The sequence below is a fragment of the Zootoca vivipara genome, chromosome 4 (assembly GCF_965207765.1).
Source record: "Zootoca vivipara chromosome 4, rZooViv2.hap1.1, whole genome shotgun sequence".
Taxonomy (NCBI): Eukaryota; Metazoa; Chordata; class Lepidosauria; order Squamata; family Lacertidae; genus Zootoca; species Zootoca vivipara.
In genome coordinates, this window is record NC_142587.1 from 90,972,460 (window position 1) to 90,995,840 (window position 23,381).

General features: G+C 42.0%; 1 protein-coding gene across 2 annotated transcripts in view; it reads right to left on the reverse strand.

Annotated features, from left to right (window-relative positions):
* TMEM135 (transmembrane protein 135) overlaps window positions 1-23,381 on the reverse strand; it is a 159,646-nt gene that overhangs the window by 10,462 nt on the left and 125,803 nt on the right. For both annotated transcript variants that reach the window (XR_015949735.1, XM_035116527.3), the window contains exons 7-10: window positions 13,823-13,864; window positions 13,141-13,287; window positions 11,101-11,170; window positions 824-991 (exon numbers count right to left, since the gene is read on the reverse strand). Coding sequence is in view for 1 of the 2 variants with exons in the window: in XM_035116527.3 (XP_034972418.1) it covers window positions 824-991; window positions 11,101-11,170; window positions 13,141-13,287; window positions 13,823-13,864 (427 nt within the window). In the remaining variant the exon portion in view is untranslated. The remainder of the gene's footprint in view (window positions 1-823; window positions 992-11,100; window positions 11,171-13,140; window positions 13,288-13,822; window positions 13,865-23,381) is intronic.

The window sequence follows — 23,381 nt, forward strand, 5'->3', positions numbered from 1 at the left end:
ACTTTTAGGGTCCTGGAAGGTATACAAGGGAGCCTAGAGCAATAGGTCTTCCAGAGGAAAAGTTCCAACGTGCATTGTCCCTAGAAAGAGTGAGCATACAGGTAAACCTGGACTTTGCTTGGGTACAGCTCCATTTATATATATCCTCAAGCGGTGTGGTTGCTCTCAGAGAATCTAGTGGGTTGCTCAACAGTATAACGATACAATCTGCCATAATCAAATGAGTAGAATATCAATCATGAAGGCAGAAACCACACCTCTCCAAGCAGTAGGTGAATGGTGCTGTGATGCACTAATAAATGAAGACTTCTCTCTGTCTTGCAAACAAGGTATGTGTCATGCCTTTCAGACTCCCAGTTCATTGATGTGTTCTAAAACTGCTCATCACATTGACCCCCTCACCTCTTTTCAAGCTAAGCTTGTTTCCTTTTTGTTTGTTTTCTCCCTTTTAAGTTACAGAAACAATGCAACCCGACAGTGGTTACAAAATTCCTCCATGGTCAAGGAAGCAGAAATCAAGGGGATTCTCCCCACTTGCAACCAAATGAGCCAATATTCTACTAACACTCAATAAAAATGCTCCCCATTTAGTAAAAAACACTCCCCGTACACACACACACACACTTCAACTTGCTGATTAGGGCCCTTAATGCAATTTATTTTTTAAAGAAAAAAAGATGGTCCGCATGAGTGTGTGGTAGGTTATGTGGCTCAGTCCCTAGAATGATACAGATGCTCGTTAAATATTTCTGCTGCTGTAAAAGAGCAACTTTAGGATAATTAAATTCCAACTTTTTAACTTTTCAGCACTTTAGAAACTTACTTTGTATATACTGACAAATGACCCCAGAAAAGCCCCAAGCTGGAAATTTTCTTTGTTGTAGAGGAGCGAGAGCAGCCGGGAAGGTTTTGTAAACAGATGCCGGAATGCTGACGGGATCCGAAGGCAACACTGGATCAAGTAACCAACGCTAAACATCCTAATGAAGCCCTAGAGAAGATATTAAGAACGTGACATTTAGAGAGAGGGAGGCAGAGCAAATGAAAGAAAAACAGCCCTGTCAGGAACTTCACAGATAAATCTCACTTATAAAACAAAACACTGGGAAGGTATGCTGTGCAAACATTCACAGAAACATTACCTTGGAACCTACAATCAAAACGTCCATCTAGTTTCCTCCTTTTTTCCCGATTCCCAAGGGTTTCAGAGTGTAAAATTTCTCCCTATGGATAGTATTCAAATTAAGTTGTGCTCAGAGTAGACCCATTAGAAGTAAGGAACCCAACATGGCCATGTTCATTAATTTCAGTGGGTCTACTCTGGGTGAAATTTAATTGAATACCAACCATAGCTTATTACAGTTTTACCCAACCCTTCATCCAAGGAGCTTCGGGCTCACCTTCATTTTCATATAAACCCTGTAAGGAAGGCTAGGCTGAGGGATGGTAAACAGCGAAAGTAATGGGTTCAACCCCCAGACGGGGCAATCTGAATATTCCTGCTCTGCTGGGGGTTGGACTTCCCTTCCAACTCTACAATTCAATGATTCCGTATCTGAAGGGCACCCAGTGACCTCTGTGGCTGTATCTATCCTGTGCCAGACCAACAAATCAATCATTATGCCCCAGTGGCTCTCTGTAGACATTGAAACACCTGCTCCAGGAGGACTGAGCCTGATTCTCTGCCCAACCCAAAATCCTCTGTGTTGAGTGGGCCCTTAGACCAAGGGTAGACCACCCACTCCCTTGCGCATTCCCTTTAGTGTAACATGACAGCTGTTCGTGTCTTGTGTCAGCTGATGGCCCTTGAGAGACTGACAACAACCAAAACAACGCAGGGCAAGAAATAGAGAATTACTCCACTACGGTCTCCTCCAACATCATAGTGGCAGTAGGAGTATCCGAGGCCTGGAGGCTTACTGGGAGAGGGGGAGGGGACTTATTAACACTTCTGATTTTCCAGTGCTATCTGCACCTGCAATAAACATGAACAACAGTTCAGTGAAGAAGGCAGGTGAGGGGCATAACAGCAGCTATTTCCAGGCTAGGCGATTCAGCTGCAGAATGGGAGTCAGGACATCGGAGCTTTCTTTTCTAGAAAAATAGGTACCGGTACTCCCCGGTGAAGTTACAGTAAGTGCCACACTTTTTAACCATCCAAAAGAGGTGCTGGTGCTGCGTACCTTTGAGCACTCCTTGAAAAACAACAACACTGTGCCAGAGATCTATGGGGAAGGCAGAGCCAGGAACCTTTTTCAGAATGAGGGCTGCATGCTCATCTCAGCAACCTTTGTGGGGCGGGGCACATGCCTCTAGTGGAGGGAGGGGCAGAGGCAAAAGCAGGCGGAGCAATGAATGTGGTTTTTTTCCTTTGTGCAGCAGAATAGTTTTCTACCCACACCCCTTCTCTATCCTCAAAACAGGCAAGTGAGAGGCATTATCAGAGTTCAAAGACACATCCCAGCCATGCAAAAATACTCGAAGGAGAAAGGGAACTAGGACTGGTGAGGGGCAGAGTTCTAAATTCCCTGGGTGCCAGGCATGTCTTGCCACTGGCGCAGATCCAATTGCAAACTACATGGAGATTTCCGAGCACCAGGTTGGGGACTGACATCTCCTTTGAGTCAGCTGACTTGTGCAGAGGCAAAGACATGTGTCTTGTGCTTCTGCGCTGCCGCACGAATCATGGACCCCTTGCTGGGCATCTTAATCCTCCATCATCACATCAAGCAAAGTAAGTGCAGGGCTGAGTACAGATCTATCGTGCTGCACCGTAACGGAACTCGCAGGCCTCAGTTTCAAAATTACCAGTTAATACCATTTCCACTGTGTGGGTGTGGGTGTGTTTCTTCTCCTTGCATACTGGGGCAAGTGAATTGTTGTAAGAGCAGGCTACAGTCAAGCAATGTAGCTGAGATAATAGAATCATAGAATTTCAGCATTGGAAGGGACCGTGAGGGTCATCTAGTCCAACCCCCTGGCAAATAGACATTCTGTTGTGGTGCCAGCCGGGCCAGATTTCGGTTTGATGAGGCCCTAAGCTACTGAAGGTAATGGGGCCCTTTATATTTCCAGCTGTCCTTTGTCTACAACAAATTGTCACTTTTTTTTGTTGAATATATGCTATATGTACTTTATGTATCTTATCAAAGTAATTGTTGAACTTAACCTTATATTTTGAAAATGTACATCCAGGTTTTTTTCCTTTAGATTTTTTTTTGGGGGGGGGGGCAAGATAGTGGAGCCCTAAGCTATAGCTTGTTTAGCTTATACGTAAATCCAACACTGGGTGCCAGTAACTAGGTTTAAGGTGCCACTGGGCCTGAGGTTCCCCCCCTCCTCTTACAGGTTGATATCCAACTAAGTCATACTCAGAGCAGCCTGAAGTTACTTACGATCATACTCCTCCTCAGAGTATGATCAACACTGCATCTCACCCATATACACCTTTGCCCTGCCCTGGTTAACTCTTCTTTGTTTTATTATTTTTGGAATATATTCTATGCCACATCGAAAACTTCAGTTAGTAGCTTGAATCTAAATCCTGCAAATGAATAAGCACATTTGTCCCCCTCCCTTCTTTTTTCACTTAATTTGAAGGCAGACTCCCCACGAAAAGTTCGGGAATGTTAACTTGATGGAGAAAAGAAACATTCAGATGTGCAAGGTATTTATTTTTCTCCTTAAATCCATGCCAATGGATCAAGTCCTTCTCCACACAGTTGTGGAACAGAAAAGGAAACAATGAGATGGGGAAAGCCTTATGCCTCGCACTCAAACATCTGGAAGACTGTGGGAACTCTGAAAACAAAGATCTTCCTGAAAACACAAGCACTAGACAGCTATATTCAATCTCCAGCGTATTCAATTCCTGGGTTCTTTCAACAACCACTCTGCAAGGTGTCTTGCGAAGCATGCACTAAAGCAAAAGGATATCCATGTACTGAACCGTTCAAGCTGCTCAGCCAATGTTAACAATATGTGGTTTGTTTCCATGTGCAGTCCAACCTCAGGGTGTATTAGAATAGAAGTTAAGAACATGGGGGGAAATCCTGCTGAATCAGACCAAGGCCCCATCTAGTCCGGCTTCTCAACAGCGGCCTGCCAGAAAGTTCTGCAAAGCCCACAGGCAAGGGTGGGAAGGTTGCTTGTCCTTAGCACTGAGAATTAAGAACACTCAAATGCCAACCATCATGGCAAATAGCAACTGAGAGTCACACCCTCCATGGATTTGTCCATCCTCCCTTGTAAGGCACCACCACATATTAGGAGTGGATTCCCTGCGTTAATTACATATTGAGTAATCTCTCCTAAATGTACTGCCAGTTAATTTTAGACCAGACTCTGGGTGCAGTGGGAAGGCAGGGCGGAGGGCTAATAAATGAGTCTGAATCCTGGCAAGATAGAAGCTATGTGGGTGAATGGTTCTTGGATCCAGAAAGCAAGTCAGTTGCCTGCCCTGGATGGGGCTGCACTCTCCCAGAAGGAGCAGGTGTATATTCTGGGATCCAGCTCCATCACTGGAGGCAAACCTATTTGAAAGCTTTCCCACAGCAAAGTCTTCCAGCGGACACATCGGGGAGCAGGCTAACCCACAGTGATACAATTGAGACAAAGGCTGCATCATAGCTCACCCTCCTCCCAAAGAAACTTGAACTTAGTGCTGGCAGGCACACCACCTTCTGAGCACAATTTTAGTTGGGACAACTCTGTTTTGCAATAAACTGCAGCCATCCAGGTTGAGAGCTTGTGAATGGGGGGGCTCAAACACAACAAAATCCATTTTATTGTGTTTGATATTGTGCCAATAGCTATAATTCTAATTCATGCATCAAATGAAAGATTTCACAGGCGCAGAAAGTCTACCGTGAGATATAAAAGAGCAGAATAATTTTAACCAACTTTTATGGCCCGATATGCCCTCTCTGCTAAGGATTACTTTGTGAAACAGGTTTTTGAAAAACGATTAAAGGATTCAAAGACCTCTTCCACATATACTCTTACAAATATCATCACACAATCTTGTTCAACAGACATATTTTTAAAAAACCTGATTCTGTTTCTCACATTGAAACTCAGTACTAGGTAAATATTCAAAACAGAGAGTAACAAATCAGATTGCTGCAGGTGCAACACATTCATAAATGGGGCTGGGGTGACTCACTGCTTACTCGTTTTATTGGCTAATTTTCTCCTATGTATCTGCTCCCCCAGCCAACTTCTAAACTCATGGCACTTTCAGTACAGGTTGTAGTCATAACAATGATGATATCAGCATGGATCATGAGATCTAAACATTGCCTGTTTCTTATTTAGCACCAGCTTTTCTACATGTATGGTTTCTCTTTTTCTCTTTCTTCCAAGGTTTACTCCTTGTTTCTTTTCTTAACCTTTACAAAACAGGCTCTTGCAGTACTCCATTTGTTCCACAAGTTAAGCTTCCATACAGATTAATTGTATGTCACCTTACCAGCGGTTTGGTACAGGGATAAGGTTGCCTCTAAGTGCCACAGTGGTTACTAAACCAGTCTGAGAATGCTCACAGCTTGTCCCGTGAATTATTTTCACCACGGGGATCAACATCCCCTTAGTACATTTCCCACCCACCTCTTCCTGCAAAACTTACTTTGTGCGTTGGAGCCATTACGTAAAAGTGCCCCTGCCTCCAACCATCGTTTGCCATTATTATCATTGTTATTGTTATTTTACTGGAGGGGGAAGGAAATTTGCTACATCTTTGCCCTTGTTCACGCGGCAAATTCAGCGTAAACAGAGATGGGTCAGTGGGAAGCTTGTGGTGGAACTTCTGTTTCCTATCACAAAAGGAACACACAGACCAAGCTCTCCATCTTCTTTGAGGCTCTCTATAAACATTCAAAGTTACTTGCACACCAGTAAAATGTCAAGAGGGAAGCAATGACAAACCTTTGTATCATAGGTAGCCAATCTGGTGCCCTCCAGAGGTTTTGGGTTACAGCTGCCATCACACCTAACCATTGGACATGCTGGCTTGGGCTGGAAGGCACCACAATGACTACCCCTGCTCTATATTCCTTTATTATTATTATTATTATTATTATTATTATTATTATTATTATTATTCTTCCCTGTGAAGATCCCACTTCTCTAGACTAGGCTCTTGAAATGTCTAATGTGCAATAACTGGCTGTGTCATCTGCTGTTCCAAGACTGGTGAATTTTAAGTATTGGCCACTTTTTGAATTAGGAGAATTTATTTGTTAAGTGCATTTTGTCCAGGACATAGGAAGAGTCCTGAAAAAGTGGAGCAAAGGTCCATCTAGCTCATTAACAGTGACCAACCAGAGGCCTATGGAGAGCCCTCAAGCTGGAATTAAGCACAACAGCACTATCTCCACTTTTCTTGTCGCAGATTGTGCCCACTTTGTGGGAAAACCAGACAAAAGCAAACACACAAGCAGGTATGACGATAGGAAGACAAGCTGTTTGGCAGGAAAGGAACGTCTGACAAATAGGTCAAGCCATTGGCAGCCATCCTTCCCAGACTTTGGGGGGAGGGGGGAGCCACAACCCTTTCATAATGAAAATTACAAAACCACGTATGTTCTTTCTTAGAAGACAGCTCCTGCTGATTTTGTCCAGAGACATCCTTAGGAAAAGCTCAACAATACTGGTGGCTCTCTCAAAAACCTCAAAGCACATGTACCGAGCTCAGAATAAATTATCAAAATAGCAAGGTTTTGCTTCTGTTTAAGTGATATAAAACATGATCACATGAAACCAAGGCCCAGCAACAATGTTCAAAAGTGTTTGTTCCACTTTAGTCTGGCCCAGCTTCTGTAATGTAATACCAAGGAACTTCAACAACTTCGAAATCGAGCTGGACAAGCCTACGGAGCAGATTACAGAGGTTTCTCATCTACCGTCCCAGCTGCAAATCATAGGCTAAGCAGGAACCTAAGTATAGACAACATCAGGCATGGACAACATCAATGCTGGTATAACAATTAAAAGAAACCTGGCTAGGAGGAAAGGGATATTTGTAAAAGAAAGGAGGCATAAGTTGTCCTTAAGCCGGTTTCTCTATATTCCTTAACCAAAATCAAAAAAATTGACAGGATAATGACTTCACCAGCTACCGAAAGGGATGAGAAACTTGAGAGAAATCAGATGCAGTTTGCTGGATCACATGGAAAAGAAGGGCTATCCAGTTTCCACTTTACCTGGAAACTTGAATCCTGAACCAGCAAACTACCATTCAAGTTAATAGGTAGTTCACCTAAACAGATGAATGTCTGCTCACATTGCCTGCTGAACATTTGGCACTGACTTCTTAGGAAACCGATGTCTACTACTTCTGTTACTACTAGCGAGGGAGGCTCCTTTCTATTTTAAATATATCATTTAAGAAAAAATCTCGTTGATATATTTATAGTGCTGATTGCTGTGTGAATATCATTTTACTGGCTCAGTGTATAAGAATTTTGGGTGCGATTAAATGGGCCAGTGAGCATTGATAGCTATGACGGCGGTCATTACTTGAAATATGCATGTACAGTGAAATTGAAACCAGCTAAGACTCTTCAAGTGGAAGACTTCATGTCTTGTGCAGGACTTGAGTCAATGCATAGATTTATAAGTAACTCAAACCATCAGCCTCTCTTATTGATTTTCTACCCTGACAACCAAGAATGTTTAGTGGATAATTTTTTTAAAAAAAGATCAACCGCTTACAGGTTTTTATGATCAAGCGGCATGCTAATGGTTAAATAAATAATTAGAAATATAAATCTGAAGGTAATCAGCTTTTCCCTATATAACTGGGAACAACAGAATTAAGTTTAAATCACCACCGCCAAGGTAAAATTTTAGAAAGCAAAAATTACACTTTTAAAATTTATTTAAAATATGTGTTTGCCCATGCTGGCTGGAGTTAATTGGGATTTTATACTAACATACCTGAAGGGCAATAGAATGGGTAAGCCTGGTGTAAAACATGGTGTAAAACCAAGGTCTTTAGTGCTGAGCTGGCTTACCAGCCCATAAGGGAGGTGCTGTGGTCTAAACCACTGAGCCTCTTGGGCTTGCCGATCAGAAGGTCGGCGGTTCGAATCCCTGTGAAGGGGTGAGCTCCCGTTGCTCTGTCCCAGCTCCTGCCAACCTAGCAGTCCGAAAGCATGCCAGTACAAGTAGATAAATAGGTACCGCTGCGGCAGAAAGGTAAACTGTGTTTCCATGTGCTCTGGTTTCCGTCACGGTGTCCCGTTGTGCCAGAAGCGGTTTAGTCATGCTGGCCACATGACCCGGAAAGCTGTCTGTGGACAAACGCCAACTCCCTCGGCCTGAAATCGAGATGAGCGCCGCAACCCCATAGTTGCCTTTGACTGGGTATAACCATCCAGAGGTCCTTTACCTTTTACCTTTTACCAGCCCATATTCTCAACTGTAGCTGTGTGCCTGCTTATGTGTCAATTCTTAGTGTGGTAACCAAACACACAGAAAGAAGTTTCATTCTTTCCGTGTGCCAAAGATGTGCCCATTAAATTTGCAATTTCTATCCCAATTATCCTGCAAGTTTTGTTATATGTTTGATAAGGAACTGAAACCTGTACTTATGTCTGTGTGGCGACCCAAATCTGTGCTTAAAACAGCTTCACTGGCTTGGGTCATGCTGCTAACCAGCTGGCTGTAATGCACTTCAAGACACTGACACAATGGCACATGGCACCTGCCATATTTTGAGGCCGAGTCAAAATATGCAAACTGTCAAGCTGCACCTTCTCTTTCACATGCTGTTCTTCACACTTGTTGTTGGAGAGCCATAACAGTTTACTATGGAGATCTGAAGGGGAGAAATATCACGGCCAATAAAACTGCAGACACTTCCCAAAAAGCTGCCTCGCCCCGTACACATTGCTTCTAAAACGCAAGACCAAAATGAGCTGGAGTCCTACCAAAGGAAATGTGAGCAGGTGCTCCCACCTGTGCCAGTCTAACTGCAGCCAAAACAATCTCCCCACACAGTTCACTCTCTCTTCCAAGGGAAAGAAAACCCACACCGATCGTATTCTGGGAGAGGATAGTTCATATCAATGAACACGGACCGCCCTTCCTTCGTGCAACAACTGTGAACTTTCTCCCATTACCCTTAAAATACATTCACAGGCTCGGAGAGTCCAAAAAAATCGACCCCAATGTGCCAGGGAGGCACAGCTGTATAAGTGCCGCCTCTGCCGAGAACAGCACATTCCTGGTACTTGAGTTGAGGGAACGGCTGCAAGTGCGATCTGTTACACGGTTCTGCGCGCAATTAAATCGGACAAGGCTCTCAGAGACTTGCTTTTCACTCACTTTAGCAGCTTACCACAGGCACTAAATGAACACCAGTGACAGTGGTTACCACGTAAAGAGAAGCGGGCATCTACTGAAGAACCTTTCCAATGAGTCAGTTATGTAAAAGACACCGCAGAAGGCTTCACATATTGGAGCTTTGAGGTCCCCTTTGCCCGTTGCACCTCTCTTTTTAAAAAAATGCTTTTCTAAAAGAACACAAGGATTGCCCTGCAGAATTCACATGAAAAATCTAGCATTCTGTCTGCAACAGCAGCCAGCCAAGTGACTCTGAGCACTCATGAACAGAGCATGAAACTGTGCTCTTTGTCCTCAGCACACGGGATTCAGTGCTATACTGTCTCCGTACATAAATGTGATATTCGTTTACTGCGGCTAGCTAGTAGCCATGGAAAGACCCATTCTCTGGGAGGGTATTTCTAAAGAACATGGAAGACACAGTGTGTGAAGCAACTCTTAGAACAAGTTCAGTGGGGAGGGGGAGAAATATCACCAGGGGCCTGGAACTGGGGAGACTGGCAGTCCAGAAACCCAGCCAGATGAGCAGGGTATAAATATCATCATCATCATCATCATCATTTGCACCTTACTCTGCACCAAACCATCTGCCCCCTTCCATTTATGAAGCTTGTGTGCCTGTTCCAACCACACTACAATAATAATTAAAAACTATTGTTTTAAAAAAGCAAGCCGTTTACATATATGGAATAGACCATGAAAGGATAAAATGCACAGTCTTGATGTTTCCTGTTAGATCCCTTGTAGATAATACAGCACAGACATCAAAGAGGAACACTGCATTACCCAAAGAAAATGCACTTTTCACACTATGCACTCTCCCAACTCCCCTCTGCCCTGAACACTGCAATTGATAGAAATCTAGAAACCACTACAACATTTTTCCAGGCACATGCATACACAAACAGGACCCAGAGTAGGAAAACCTTTTTGTGACTAGGGATGGATGGATCACTCTTATTTCTGGTCTGTGTCAATTCTACCGTGTATGCTTATTTGTAATTACAGGTAGGTAGCCGTGTTGGTCTGCCATAGTCGAAACAAAATTTTTAAAAATTCCTTCTAGTAGCACCTTAGAGACCAACTAAGTTTGTCATTGGTATGAGCTTTCATGCACACTTCTTCAGATACACTGAAACAGAATATAAGGGTCTGGTGACTTCTGTTTCAGTGTATATGAAGAAGTGTGCATGCACACGAAAGCTCATACCAATGACAAACTTAGTTGATCTCTAAGGTGCTACTGGAAGGAACTTTTTTAGCTTATGTATTTGTAAGTGTCTGTTCTGTCCATCTCCACATTAATCTGCAGATAGATTTTTTAAAAGTATGAAATTCTTATTTTAAAAGGTACTTAAATATATAATTACACATGCATTTTCTCACTAAATATGTATTTTGTGATGAAATACATATTTATGTATTCAAATACACATTTCAGTACTGATTACTTTATCTCAGTGCACGCACTTCTAAAAGTATCCTATCCTAAAATATGAACTTTTATAAGGCATTTTGGTATGTCTTTTGAGCCAAGAACTGTACTGCAAAATTTGAAGAAGTGCAAAATCAGGATAATTGTGCTCCAATCTTAACATGAAGCTGGGAGGTACAAATTAGCTCAGTTTGCTAAAAATGTGGACCAAATTCCCCCCCCTCCATCCATATTAGTGACATACATCAACTTTTTATCTCTAAATAATAGTTTTAAATAGTTTTCTAATGGTGAATTATGTTATTTTTTCCACTCACTTTAACACAATATGAGATGCAATTATCTTCATAATGCTTACAGCATCTGTGCCTTGGCCCATGTTTGCATCTGGAAAATAAACACAAAAAACAGAGCCCTGCATCAGTATTAACCACCAAGTTGCTTTTTGCATACCAAACACATAAATTATCTACTTCCACCAAAATGTGCAGAATGTTCTATAGCTACTTCTTCTTTTGTTATAAGTGTGAAGCAAAAAAGAAGAAAAAATGTAAAAGTACTTAAAGATCCTGTACAAATAAAGGCAAGACCTTTGTTCTAGGGAGAGCTAACACAGCTAAGAAATTGAATTGCGAACCAGGAAATCCTCTTTTCAAATCTTTCCTTTCCCATGAATTCACTAGGTAGCCTCAGAACCACACTTAACATTACATTAAATGAATATTCACATGCATGGGATTTTAAAAAAATCATTATTATTTTAATAAAAAGCCATGGAGGACATTGATCCAGACCGGGACCATGGGACAGGTGGAGAGACGTTTGATCCTGGCTTGGTCATTTTAACCATTGCAATAGTTCCATTTAAAGTAGCACCCCACCCCACCCACCCACCCCATATCCAAGTTGCTACTTGTTCCGGGAAGGAAGCTGCTGCCTGAACCTGGAACTTGTAAAAGAAACAGGATTTTGTGATCTCTGACTTATGTGCATATTGCACAGAACAAAGTCAGAGGTGAGCCCCCACATCTTGTTCATCTTTCTGACTTGCCCATGTGCTCCATGATTCAGCCAGGATTGTGGCAAGTGGTACAGTGTGGGCTGCTGGTTGGAAGGTCACAGAGAGGGGCACACAGATGACTGGAAGGTTGCATATTCCTCCCTCTAGGTTTAGGGGGAAGTTGTACTCTTCGCAGCTCACAATACTTCACTTTTCATTTGCATTACAGCTATGTGGAAATTCTACTGTTGTGGATTTGAAAAAGATAAATGCTTTGGGGAGGGCTCTCCAGTTGTTGGGACATATCAGGTTGACTTACAAGAAAATCAATTTGATGCTGGTTCTAGAAATTAGATTTTCTTGTAGTCAAGTATTTGCGGTTTGAGGACAAAATAACATTACTCAATCTCTCGATTGTGCCAAATATTTTTGGAAGCTTTGAATTATGCGCTGCAAAAGCGTATCAGTCATAAATCACCCATGAGGTCAGTTTGTGTAGCAAAAATTGTAATGAGGATGTGATCAAGTTACAGACATTCAGACTTAGTTATATCTGAAAGGAAACATATGGGAGAGAAACTTGAGAGAGGATTAAGATTAAGAACTCAATGGTTTTTTTGGTCATATGCAAGTGGGTCGGTAGAAATACCAAACAAAGATCATTCTTCTTAATTGTTGATCATTTGGGCCTTTTCTTGAGAACCCCTGGAATGAGCAGTTTCGTTTCGTGGGGCGACTGCATTGCCAGCTTTCGTTATATCTTGTATGTGTCTCAGCTGAATTATCCTAGACTAATCCAGTGATACACCAAAATGAGCTCTTCAAACCAAGTCTCCTGAAAATCAGACTCTTGGCCTCTCCTATTCAATATAATTTTCAGGCTTGAGGGACTGTTCTTTGTAACATCATGGGAAAGTCTACAGGTCATATATAAAGGCAATGCCCTGGACCAGAAGTGGACGGCATTGCTCCCCTGGCTTCCCTAAGATGAGCATCACTGCTATATATCTAGGTACCAGGAAGCTTGAGTGAGTAGATTGGCCTTCCCAAGGTCCCTGCTGTCTTGCCCCTTTCTTGGTAACTGGCAGCACTGTGTGCCAGGTGTCTGGAACCAAGGCTTCTGGTAGCAGAACTCAGGTGTCACTAAGTTAGCTGGCCAGGGTATGGAGCGGTTGGGAAGTTTTCTGCTCCACTTCAGAGCCACTAGTGTGAATGGCAGAGAACAGCTAACAGTTGAGCGGAAGACAGGTAACACAAAGGGTCAAGCTAAAATGCTCAAATCTCATTTGACCATTTGTCAGTGACTTGGCAAACTGGTTGGCACGGCAAATACAAATCCATGAAATTCTACACTCACACTTTGTCCACAAGTTTCTTTGTTGCCGCCACTATGTTCATTCGCTGTGTCATTTCTTCGCTGTGCTTTGTTTTTCTCCCTCTCCTTAGAAAGGCTGCTTCCGGTGCAAAAGAATGTGTGGGAATTTCTTCCTTCCCTACAATGAATCTGGAAGAAAAGAAACAGAGATACACACAAGTCACCAGCTACCTGATTTCTGCAATGCCATTTTCAAGCACTGGATTGCAGTTGCCTCTGGCTAGCTTACTGCTGGAGCAATTTTATAGCCATGCAATTCCTTAAAATATGGCATGTTGCCTAAAACTGCAAGTTTTAACGTTCTGTTGGTAAATAGTATTAAATAATAGTGTTCAGAAAGTAAAAACAAACAAAACAGGTAAACATATTTTATTTACGAAACGATATATAAATGCAGGTGCTTTCTTGAGGCATCTGTTATATTAAGCAATGTCGGGGGATGATTATCCAGCACATAATGAAAGTATTATAAATGGAAGTAGTATATGTTTTCCATCAAAAAAATAAAAGTAAAAAGAGCAACAAGGCTGGAAATCATGCTTTGAAAAGAGCTTTTGTTTCTTGCATGTCTAATTTCCTCCCACTATGTTTGCACATATTTCACTCAATCTGGTCTGATCACTTTGGGCTACAAAGGAAAAAACACTTGCTTTGTTTTACTTACTTTAGTGCTGAGAATGTAAATCCTTTCAAGCCATCCTTGCACCTGAAATATAAACCAAACGTTTTGGGTGTGGTTAATTCGATAGTTCCCAAATTCAGAGCAGCCAAACAGCAGAGATCATTTAAAGCATCAGAGTCTTGCAACCTTCTTCTATACAAGGCCAGAAATTCAGAGATAAAATGACCATATGTGTACCATAATTATTTCGTTATTGTTTGCCTTTGCAATTTTTTTAATTAGAGCGTGTGCAATATAAACTGAACCCAACAGAATTCCCTCCAGATGACCAAAAAGCAGCTTATGTAAGCTTTGGCAAAAGAAAGAAATGCCTCAAGCCCGGCAACGGAAAAAGCCAGTTTGGTTTCCATTTCGACACTTGCCAAGAAGTTCTACCATTCTGCCAGCAGATGTCCCTGATCAGCAGCAATTCAAAAGTCTGTTGCATATGCCAAGAAGTTAACCAAACAAGTAATTCTGCTGCTGGCAAAGAAGGAGCGGGGGGGGGGGGGGGGAGAGAGACAGATTTTCATTCGGTCAAGCGCCAAGGGCAGCTTCTCATAACGCATTTCATACTCAAGTGCAGATGGCAGAGGACATGGCCACGACATCAGTGACCCCATCAGCCGAGTCATAGCTGAGTGGTGCAAATATGTTTCCAACACAACTTTCCCCTTTAAAGGACACAGAAGCAGCAGCCTTCTGGCTAAATGGACTGGCCATGCATTAATTTATACCTAATAAATGCTATGGAGACTAGTCACGTCAATACTTCAAAAAGAAGATAATGCTGTGACTTTTTTTACCATTGTTATAAGGGGGGGGACTGCTCCTTTTCCCTTATGAGGTACCCAACAGCCCATATAGAGTCCTTGTGTCTAGAGTCTCTATCAGTAGGAGAAAACAACAGAGACCAATCAGAGAATACTGAGAAGCAAAGCAGCTACGGTAGTAAGCCTGATCTTGTCTACAGCAGAAAACCTGTCTGCCAGGATACCTGCTAATGGTCACTGATTGCATTACTTGGGCAGTCTGCCATTCCTTTGGAGATGCTAAATAGGTAAAGGTAAAGGGGCGCCCCCCCCATTCATACATACCGTGGTTCTCCTAAAATAAGACATGTCTTATATTTATTTTTCCTCCCAAAAAAACACACCACGGCTTATTTTCAGGGGATGTCTTTTTTTTAAAGCTTTTTTACTTTTTACCGGTATTAAGCTTTCAGAGGGTTTTGCTGGGTCGGGGCTCCGTGCGGCGTGCGCTGCTGCCCTTGCCGGGTCCCGCTGAGTCGGGGCTCGGCGCAGCGTGCACTGCTGCTCTTGCCGGGTCCCGCTCAGCCGGGCCTCGGCGCGGCGCGCGCTGCTATCTTTGCCGGGTCCCGCTCAGTCGGGGCTCGAGCGGGAGCCGGCAAGGACAGCAGCGCGCACTGCGCCGAGCCCCGACTGAGCGGGACCCGGCAAAGACAGCAGCACGCGCCGTGCCGAGTCCCAACCCAGCGGGACCCGGGAGAGACAGCAGCGCGCTGCGCGCCAAGTCCCGACCCAGTCGGGGCTCAGCGAGGCGCGCGCTGCAGAAGGGCCATGCAGACCTGCTCCCACCACTAACAATACCCCAGTGCATCTTATTTTGGGGGTATGTCTTATATTTTATTGCCTCCAGAAAATCGTGCCATGGCTTATTTTATAGGCACGTCTTATTTTGTGAGAAACACGGTACAGATAAGCCCTTAAGACAGGATTTGAGAGCAAGGAGACAATGGGGAGGTTTTCCCATTTCCTTTGTCCTTGCAGAGAAACATTTGAGGTCAATTTGGGAGAGTCAAAATGGTTTCAGGACTTTTTTCCTGTACTGTTTCAGACATGTGGTTTATATATTTATGCATGTGTTTGCCTGGTACATTTATGAACATTTGTATCTTAGACCTTATAATTCTCATAACATCAAGAGCATTAAAAATACAAAAAACATTCTTTATTAAAGAATCTTTAATAAAAATTCGTTATTTATTTTTTAAATGTGGTACATGCCACTGGGTGGCTCAGTTGGTTAGAGAGTGGTGCTGATAATGTCGTCAATGTGGCAGGTTTGATCCCCGTATGGGAGAGCTGCGTTTTCCTGCATTGCAGGGGGTTGGACTAGATGATCCTCAGGGTACCTTCCAACTCTACAATCCTATGATTCTATGAATGCCTAGCTGAAGAAAGCTTTCTCAGGACATAAACCTCTCAAGCGTTCTAAAAAGTAACATTCAACAAGTAAGGAAGGGGGCTGTAAACACAGTGTGAGTAAACTCTGCACACAAACGCTCCAGTTGCAATTCCAGTTGACACCATTACGAATTTATCTGTGGCCTGTCCATGTAGTACGACTGGCAGTATGATCTGAATTTGGGGGATTATGGCTGAGAAAGGGTGATAAAGGTGCTTTCGTAGGATTTGCCTACCAGAGTTAATCAGCATGCTACTAAGGAGAATGATTTGCCATGGAATCCAATATAATTATTACTTTTAATAATTCACAGAACACACACATTTATTGTGGCAAATGCAGCTGTGAGAAGGGACTCCAAAACTCATATCAGATTATCTGTTTTAAGTTTCTGAGCACAGGGTCATGCAGAATGGAACCGGTTTCAGCCACAAACCTATTTGTTTCTTTTTATCAGCTGCTTTTATATAGTTGCCCCCAAATGAGTGTTATCTGGGCAGCTCAGCTCACAAAACAAAACAAAACAAACTTTCATAGAATGTATTTTAAAATGAAGTTTTATAGTTCCCCATCCTGATATCTTAGCATAAAGGTATAAATATTTCTAAGTAAATAAAATACAGTTTAAAACCAATTAAAAATATTTTAAAATCCGTTTTAAAAACCAGAAACACAATTTCAAACTCAATGCAAACTCAAGGGAGTGGGCTTGAATGATATCTGATCTAGGGAAAATGATGAAAATCAAGTTAGCTCTTAGGAATCAAGGAACACTTTCACACAAAATGGTACAGGTGTTAATCATGTAGTTTATAAGGTAAGCAAATGATATTTTTATAATAGAAGGCTTTCTGTGGAGAGCCACCACCACAATTTTTAGGAGAACAGAGGGAAGCCATGACAGAAGAACTGACTTGAAAGCCGTTTCCATGCGCTCTGCATCTGTGACCTGAGCTCATAACATGCTGCAATCAACCTTTAAATAGCTGTTAGCGTGTATCATGATTTTTCTCTCTCAGCTGTTTGGCGCTATCACCATCACACCTTAAGTCATCAGAACATTTGGCCTCCACTATGATAAGTGTGTGTACTTCACAGACTTCAAAGTGAAACGGTTCATTTCGAGTCCCCAATCACTTGGTTCAAAAACATTATACTGCAGCTGCCTAGAAATATAATTCCCACGTTTCAAGGAACACAACGAAGTTCGGGAATTATAGTGTGTGTATCAGGGGCATGGGAAAGATCGCTTTGTCTTGCAGCATTTTAAGTCAGAAGGGTAACGATTCTGGATGAGTTTAAACCGACAAAGCAAATTCTACTTAAGGGTATTATTTCATGCTCATTCTGAACCATAATGGTTAAAAACACACTGCCTTACCATTCTCAAAATCATGTGCAACAGTCTCAAGTCCTGAGCATTAAAACGAGACACAACCATGTTGCTGGCAAATACCCACCATACAGTAAAGTGACTTTCCTGCAACATTTTTTTTTTTTTGGAAGAGCACCTGAACCCTTGTAATGAAAATGAACTCCAGAAAGGCTCTATACTACATAACTTTTGAGTCAGATACACTGAGCATCTGACAAGCAGGCCAGCTTCTCTATGTGCAAGTCAGATGTTCAGGAAGTGCCATGAAACCACACTCTTTTTCCTATTTTCATAATAAGTGAAGCAAGTTGCTGGACTCAAAGGAATCCAAAGGTCACCTGAGTTCATGCTCCAGCACCAAAAGCAATTAGCATCTGGGCAATGATTTGAAGAGAAATAAACTGGCAAAGGCAAGAAGCTATTTGCTGAGACAGAGGACGACAGAGGACGAGATGGCTGGACAGTGTTCTCGAAGCTACGAACATGAGTCTGACCAAACTGCGGGAGGTAGTGCAAGACAGGAGTGCCTGGCGTGCTCTGGTCCATGGGGTCACGAAGAGTCGGACACGACTAAACAACAACAACAGCATTTGCTGAGACAGCCCTCATTCAAAAGCAGAAAGAAAGGGGGGGGGGAGCCTCTATTCAAAACTGGGTACTAATCTGTGGCTGTATAAGAACATTTCCGAAAGCAGGAACAACCCTTGCCCCAGGTTAGCAGAGCTCCCCTTTTACTGAAGCCAGCTTCTGCCCAATTTCAGTCTAGCCCCAAACCAAGACTAATTATTCTTGGGCTGTGCATGTAGGCATACCTAATCTTCCCCCCACCCCATTGTGCAGAAAGGCAAAGAGGTCTCCACACCACATCGTAAGGCTAAATGTCACCAATTAGGTTTCTAATTTTTTTGATTAGTGTTTCTTGCTGAAAGTCTCTCAAAGGTTCTCATTCAGAGACTGACTGGTGATCCTTCCACAAGGGCCCTGCTGATGAGGTTTAATTACTGTACGTTTTGAACAACACGCACCACGTGTGACGAAAACAACAACATCCAAAAGTAACCCTCAGAGCAAAAGCAAATGAGGGGGGAAAGGGGAAGCAACTTTTCTTATAGAAAAGCTGTCATTAGAGCACACACAATTCTAAATGTGTTCTATCTTGATAATGAATTGGATCCAGGCTAAATTAGTTGCACTTAGGTCCCACTGAAACCAGAAAGACCTCGCTTAGGCATAGCTACCTTTTCACACCGATGTCAACAGGACCCAAATACAACTAAGCCTAAATCCAACCTAAACTTCACATTTCTATTCTATTAGAAGTGATGAAGTAGGACAGGGCAAGGAGATTTCATACGCAATGATGGTCACATCACGAAGAAGGATGTTACAGGGGGAAAGTCTTTCCTTTGGCATTTTGGTCTCCTACAGCAAGTAATTTAGGATTGAGAACTATTACTTTAGGTTTCAGAAAGGAGTAGAGCTTAACAAGCAGTATACAACTACCAGCAGCCTAAAACCGATGACCAGTTAACACACGTGTAGATCGCAAAGTGACAAATTAATTCTTACGTTATACACAGAAAGGGACAGGTGATATCAACAGGTGATATCAGCAATGGCATCACAATAAAGGAGTGCCCGCCCCTCTCAGCATGAATAGTCGCAACGCTGGCAGCAAATAACCACATCTTTGCTCCCAGGACTTTAATTTATCACTTGGTGGAGAATGAGGGTGCCCTCTCCAATGTGTTTGGCCTCTGTTGATGTTTTAGAGTTGGTTTTTCTTTTCTATAACATGCTTTATTATGCATTATGCTTTTTATACTGGGATTATTTTAATAAAGAGCAGGTTAGAAATCTCCTCAGTAAATAAATAAATGAAGTCAGAGTACACACAGCAAAATCAATGGACTTAAGTTACTCTGGTTAAGACTGGAAACCACCCCAACAGACATGACTTCTCAAAAGTCACAAAAAGCCAAAAGACAGCAAGTTCATCTTTCTAAAGTTACTGCAGAAAGGTATGTCAGAATGAGAAAGCTAGGAGCAATGTGATGGTTCCCAGCATTTTTTAAAAAACCTATAGCTGGTTATGGCTGCAAAATTATGCTTGTAAGCATATCTGCTGGAATCTCAATAGTTAAAATCAAGATGTCTCTTTGTAAACTGCTTTGGATGTTTGTTTTTTTAAAAGCAATCAAGCTGTGTATACATTTTATAACAATAAAAATAAAATAATTAAGAATACTGCATTTCCTTCTCTTTCACATGAAGATGGAACATAAAAATAGTTTCAAGGAAATTACATTCATTGGGAAGCTGGGTACAGGATGAATAGTAGGTCTTATCTTTAGGTAAAGAAAATAACATTTCAGCTTTATCCACAGAGAATCTTGTTACCATAAACTAGCCAACTACAAAATAAGAAACGAAAACAACTGCTTCAGACTCATGGCAGATACTGCTTCCACTTTTAAAAAATATAAACAGCTCACAGTAACCAAAGATTTTCAAAATGAAAAGCAAGTGTCAGAATTCATTAACTGTCCACAAAGAAGTTAAAACGTGAAAGCTGAAAGTTGACATGTTTGGTCTAAATTTTGAAAATGCACTTTACAAGCTTTTCTTAGGAAATATGTGCCAAGAATTGACGGTCCCCAAATTTTCAAGAAGGATTTAATAAAGAGGAGAGATTAAGACTGTTCGGGGGATTGCACCAGGAACAAATCTCCAAGTTGGCAACCAGGTTGCTAGCAACATATATGCTTCTATCAAAATCATTCCAGAAATGTTCCCTTTCCAAAGCAAATGATTTGCAGGATATTTCAGAATCTGCTGTTTCATTACAGTAATTAAAGGGGTCATGAGATATAACCAATGATTCCATCCATGCACCAGAAATCAGCTGAAGCAATTTCACAAGACAGGAGGGAAATTATTATTTTTAACAGCCTCCTCCACCAGAGAATATTTTACATTTAGCTTCTTCCTCTAGTTGCCTATAGCATTTATAGTTTCTTAGGTAGCCTAGAAAAAAGTAACTTTTAAAAGCCAAACTTTCCTTGACTGCTATTTTGGTTCTGTTTGTATCATACTGTGAAATTTGAAATATTAAGCTGTTTAGAGAAGCTTTTGGATCAAATGAACAGTTAAGGGCATGAACAAAAAAACCCTTGTTCTGATTATAAAGTCTACCACATTGGCTGACATCACCCAATTAGGATTTTTAAAAATGAATTTTGTGTTTGGAGAGAGAGAGAGAGAGAAACACTCTGGTAGTTACTTCAGCTCCATGTGTTCAACAACAGACTTAAAGGGAGAAGCGTTTTATGGCATGTGACTTGCATCAAACACCCTGAGAATGTTTTTGAAACATGTAGTTTTGCACAATTTCCGGGGTTGATTTCCACACTTCTGATATTTATGTTTTAGTACCATCAACATTTCACCTCTCCCCCCTCCACCTCTCTCGCCCTTTCCTTCCTAACGTCTCAACAAACAAAACTGATCTGTAAAAAATGTTACTTGGGGGGAAAAGAGATAGAGAGAGAGAGAGATTACACATACAGTGGTACCTCGCTAGACGAATGGGTTTTGCAATCGGAGGTTGCCTCGCAAGACGAATTCATTTTGTGAAAAATTTGTCTAGCGAATCGCGGTTTCCCATAGGAATGCATTGAAATTCAATTAATGCATTCCTATGGGGGGAATTTTCAATGCATTCCTATGGGATTCGCAAGACGAATTTTTCGCAAAACAAATTGACTCACAGAACGAATTAAATTCGTCTTGCGAGGCACCACTGTACTTTTGTAAACCAAGAAAACCTTTAATAAAAATACATTTAAAACAACAACAACAACAACAACAACATTTGACTACTGTAATTGACTCTACATAGGGCTAGTTTGGTAGTGTAGGTGGTAAATTGTGAAAAGCAATGGTTTTTAGCCTGCATCATATAATCATCAAAAGGAAGACTAAGATATATCTTTTAGACAAACCTTTCCCAGGTATCTTTACACTATTACTATGATAAACATAACCCCAATGCCTCTTATACAGACAAGAAGCAAGCATTAAATAATTCACCTCCTAGTTCATATTGCCAGGGGGACTCCCTGCAGAGAACCTCCCCCCATCATCCTGACCAGCACTTCGCCCAGCGACAGCGCTAGCAGCAGGTCAGGGGAAAGCGGAATGGAAGGGGGAAGGCTCAGCGAGGCATCAGAGCCCTGGCAACGCTCTGGGGAACAGACGGTGGAGGGAGGGCTCGGCGAGGCTTCAGAGCCCCTGCACCACTCTGACCAACAAGTGGAGGAGGGACAGCCAGGCACTGCCCCAGCCAACAAGGGGAAGAAGGGGCACCACTCCTTCTGGCGCCTGAATTGAGGTGCACGCCCAAACGCAGGGCTAGGGGACGGCGTTTTGGGGTGCCCAGGCTATTATGCTGGCCCCGAAGCAGACGGGCGCCATTGCCGGATTCTGAGAGTGACTAGGAGGTCATGTTTTCTGCTATCTCTGCACTGTAAATAGTATGCACAATAAAACCTTAAAGACACAACAGACTGGAGCGTCTTTACTCGGGAGTTGCCACAACAACTCCCTGACACATATGAATTAAGTCAGGGGTCAGCAAACTTTTTCTGCAGGGGACCGGTCCACTGTCCCTCAGACCTTGTGGGGGGCCGGACTATATTTTGGAAAAAAATATGAACAAATTCCTATGCCCCACAAACAACCCAGAGATGCATTTTAAATAAAAGGACACATTTTACTCATGTAAAAACATGCTGATTCCTGGACCGTCCCAGATTTAGAAGGCGATTGGGCAGCATCCGGGCCCCGGGCCTTAGTTTGGGGACCCCTGAATTAAGTAATGTTAGATAACATTATATATACCGGTGTATCTCTCTCTCTCTCTCTCTCTCTCTCTCTCTCTCTCTCTCTCTCTCTCTCTGTGTGTGTGTGTGTGTGTGTGTGTGTGTAACAACTTTTTCTTTGACAGTTACTTCAACCTTCTCCACCATGAATCCATCAAGATACAAAATATATCCATTCACTTTCTGACATGCTAAAAGTACAAATGTAAACATTTTTGACAGGGCAAACAATTGACTGTGGCAAACAGGAAGCAATCAGTCAAGAATGATTTCTCTGAGCAAGCTGGGAGACCTAAAATAGCTATGGGAAGCTGCAATCTGGAGTGGGAAATGAGGGGGGCTGGAGGTGCTGTAACACTTTCTCTGGAAGCTATTTTTCTTATCAAAATCTCCCACTCTCCTCCCACCAAATGCTTCTCACCTAATTGGGCAAGAAGGAACTTTCTGGTCACACAAATTTAATTTGAAGAGGCTGGGAAGGAATGTCCTTAGACAGAAAGTGAAGTGCCCCTTATAATATTCTGCTGATAAGACAGACAGACAGACAGACAGACAGACAGACAGACAGACAGACAGACAGACATGGAAAACATTCAAATGACTGGACATAGGGATAAGGGAGAAATTTGGTTTGGTTTGCATCCTAATTGTGGGCCTGCAGAATCTGTACTTCCTGAAATGTGACCTGAACCATATCTACAGGTGAAACTTGGGAAATTAGAATATCGTCGAAAAGTGCATTTATTTCAGTAATGCAACTTATTATTTTTTTATTTTAATTTTAATTGTTACAAATGCTTTCTTTTGAAAATTCCACAGTAATAAAACAAATAGTTACAATAATACAAAAATAAACAAAAAATAAACATCGGTATTACATTTCATTAATTACATTCCATTTATAATTGACCTGCCTAACGACAAATAATTACAATTACAACAAAAAAAGGCTTGATATATCTTGCTTTGCATGTCATGCATCTATCTCATATATTGGTTTCACCTTTTAAGTTGCATTACTGAAATAAATGCACTTTTCGACGATATTCTAATTTTCCGAGTTTCACCTGTATTCTTCGAAATTCGCATTTTGCCA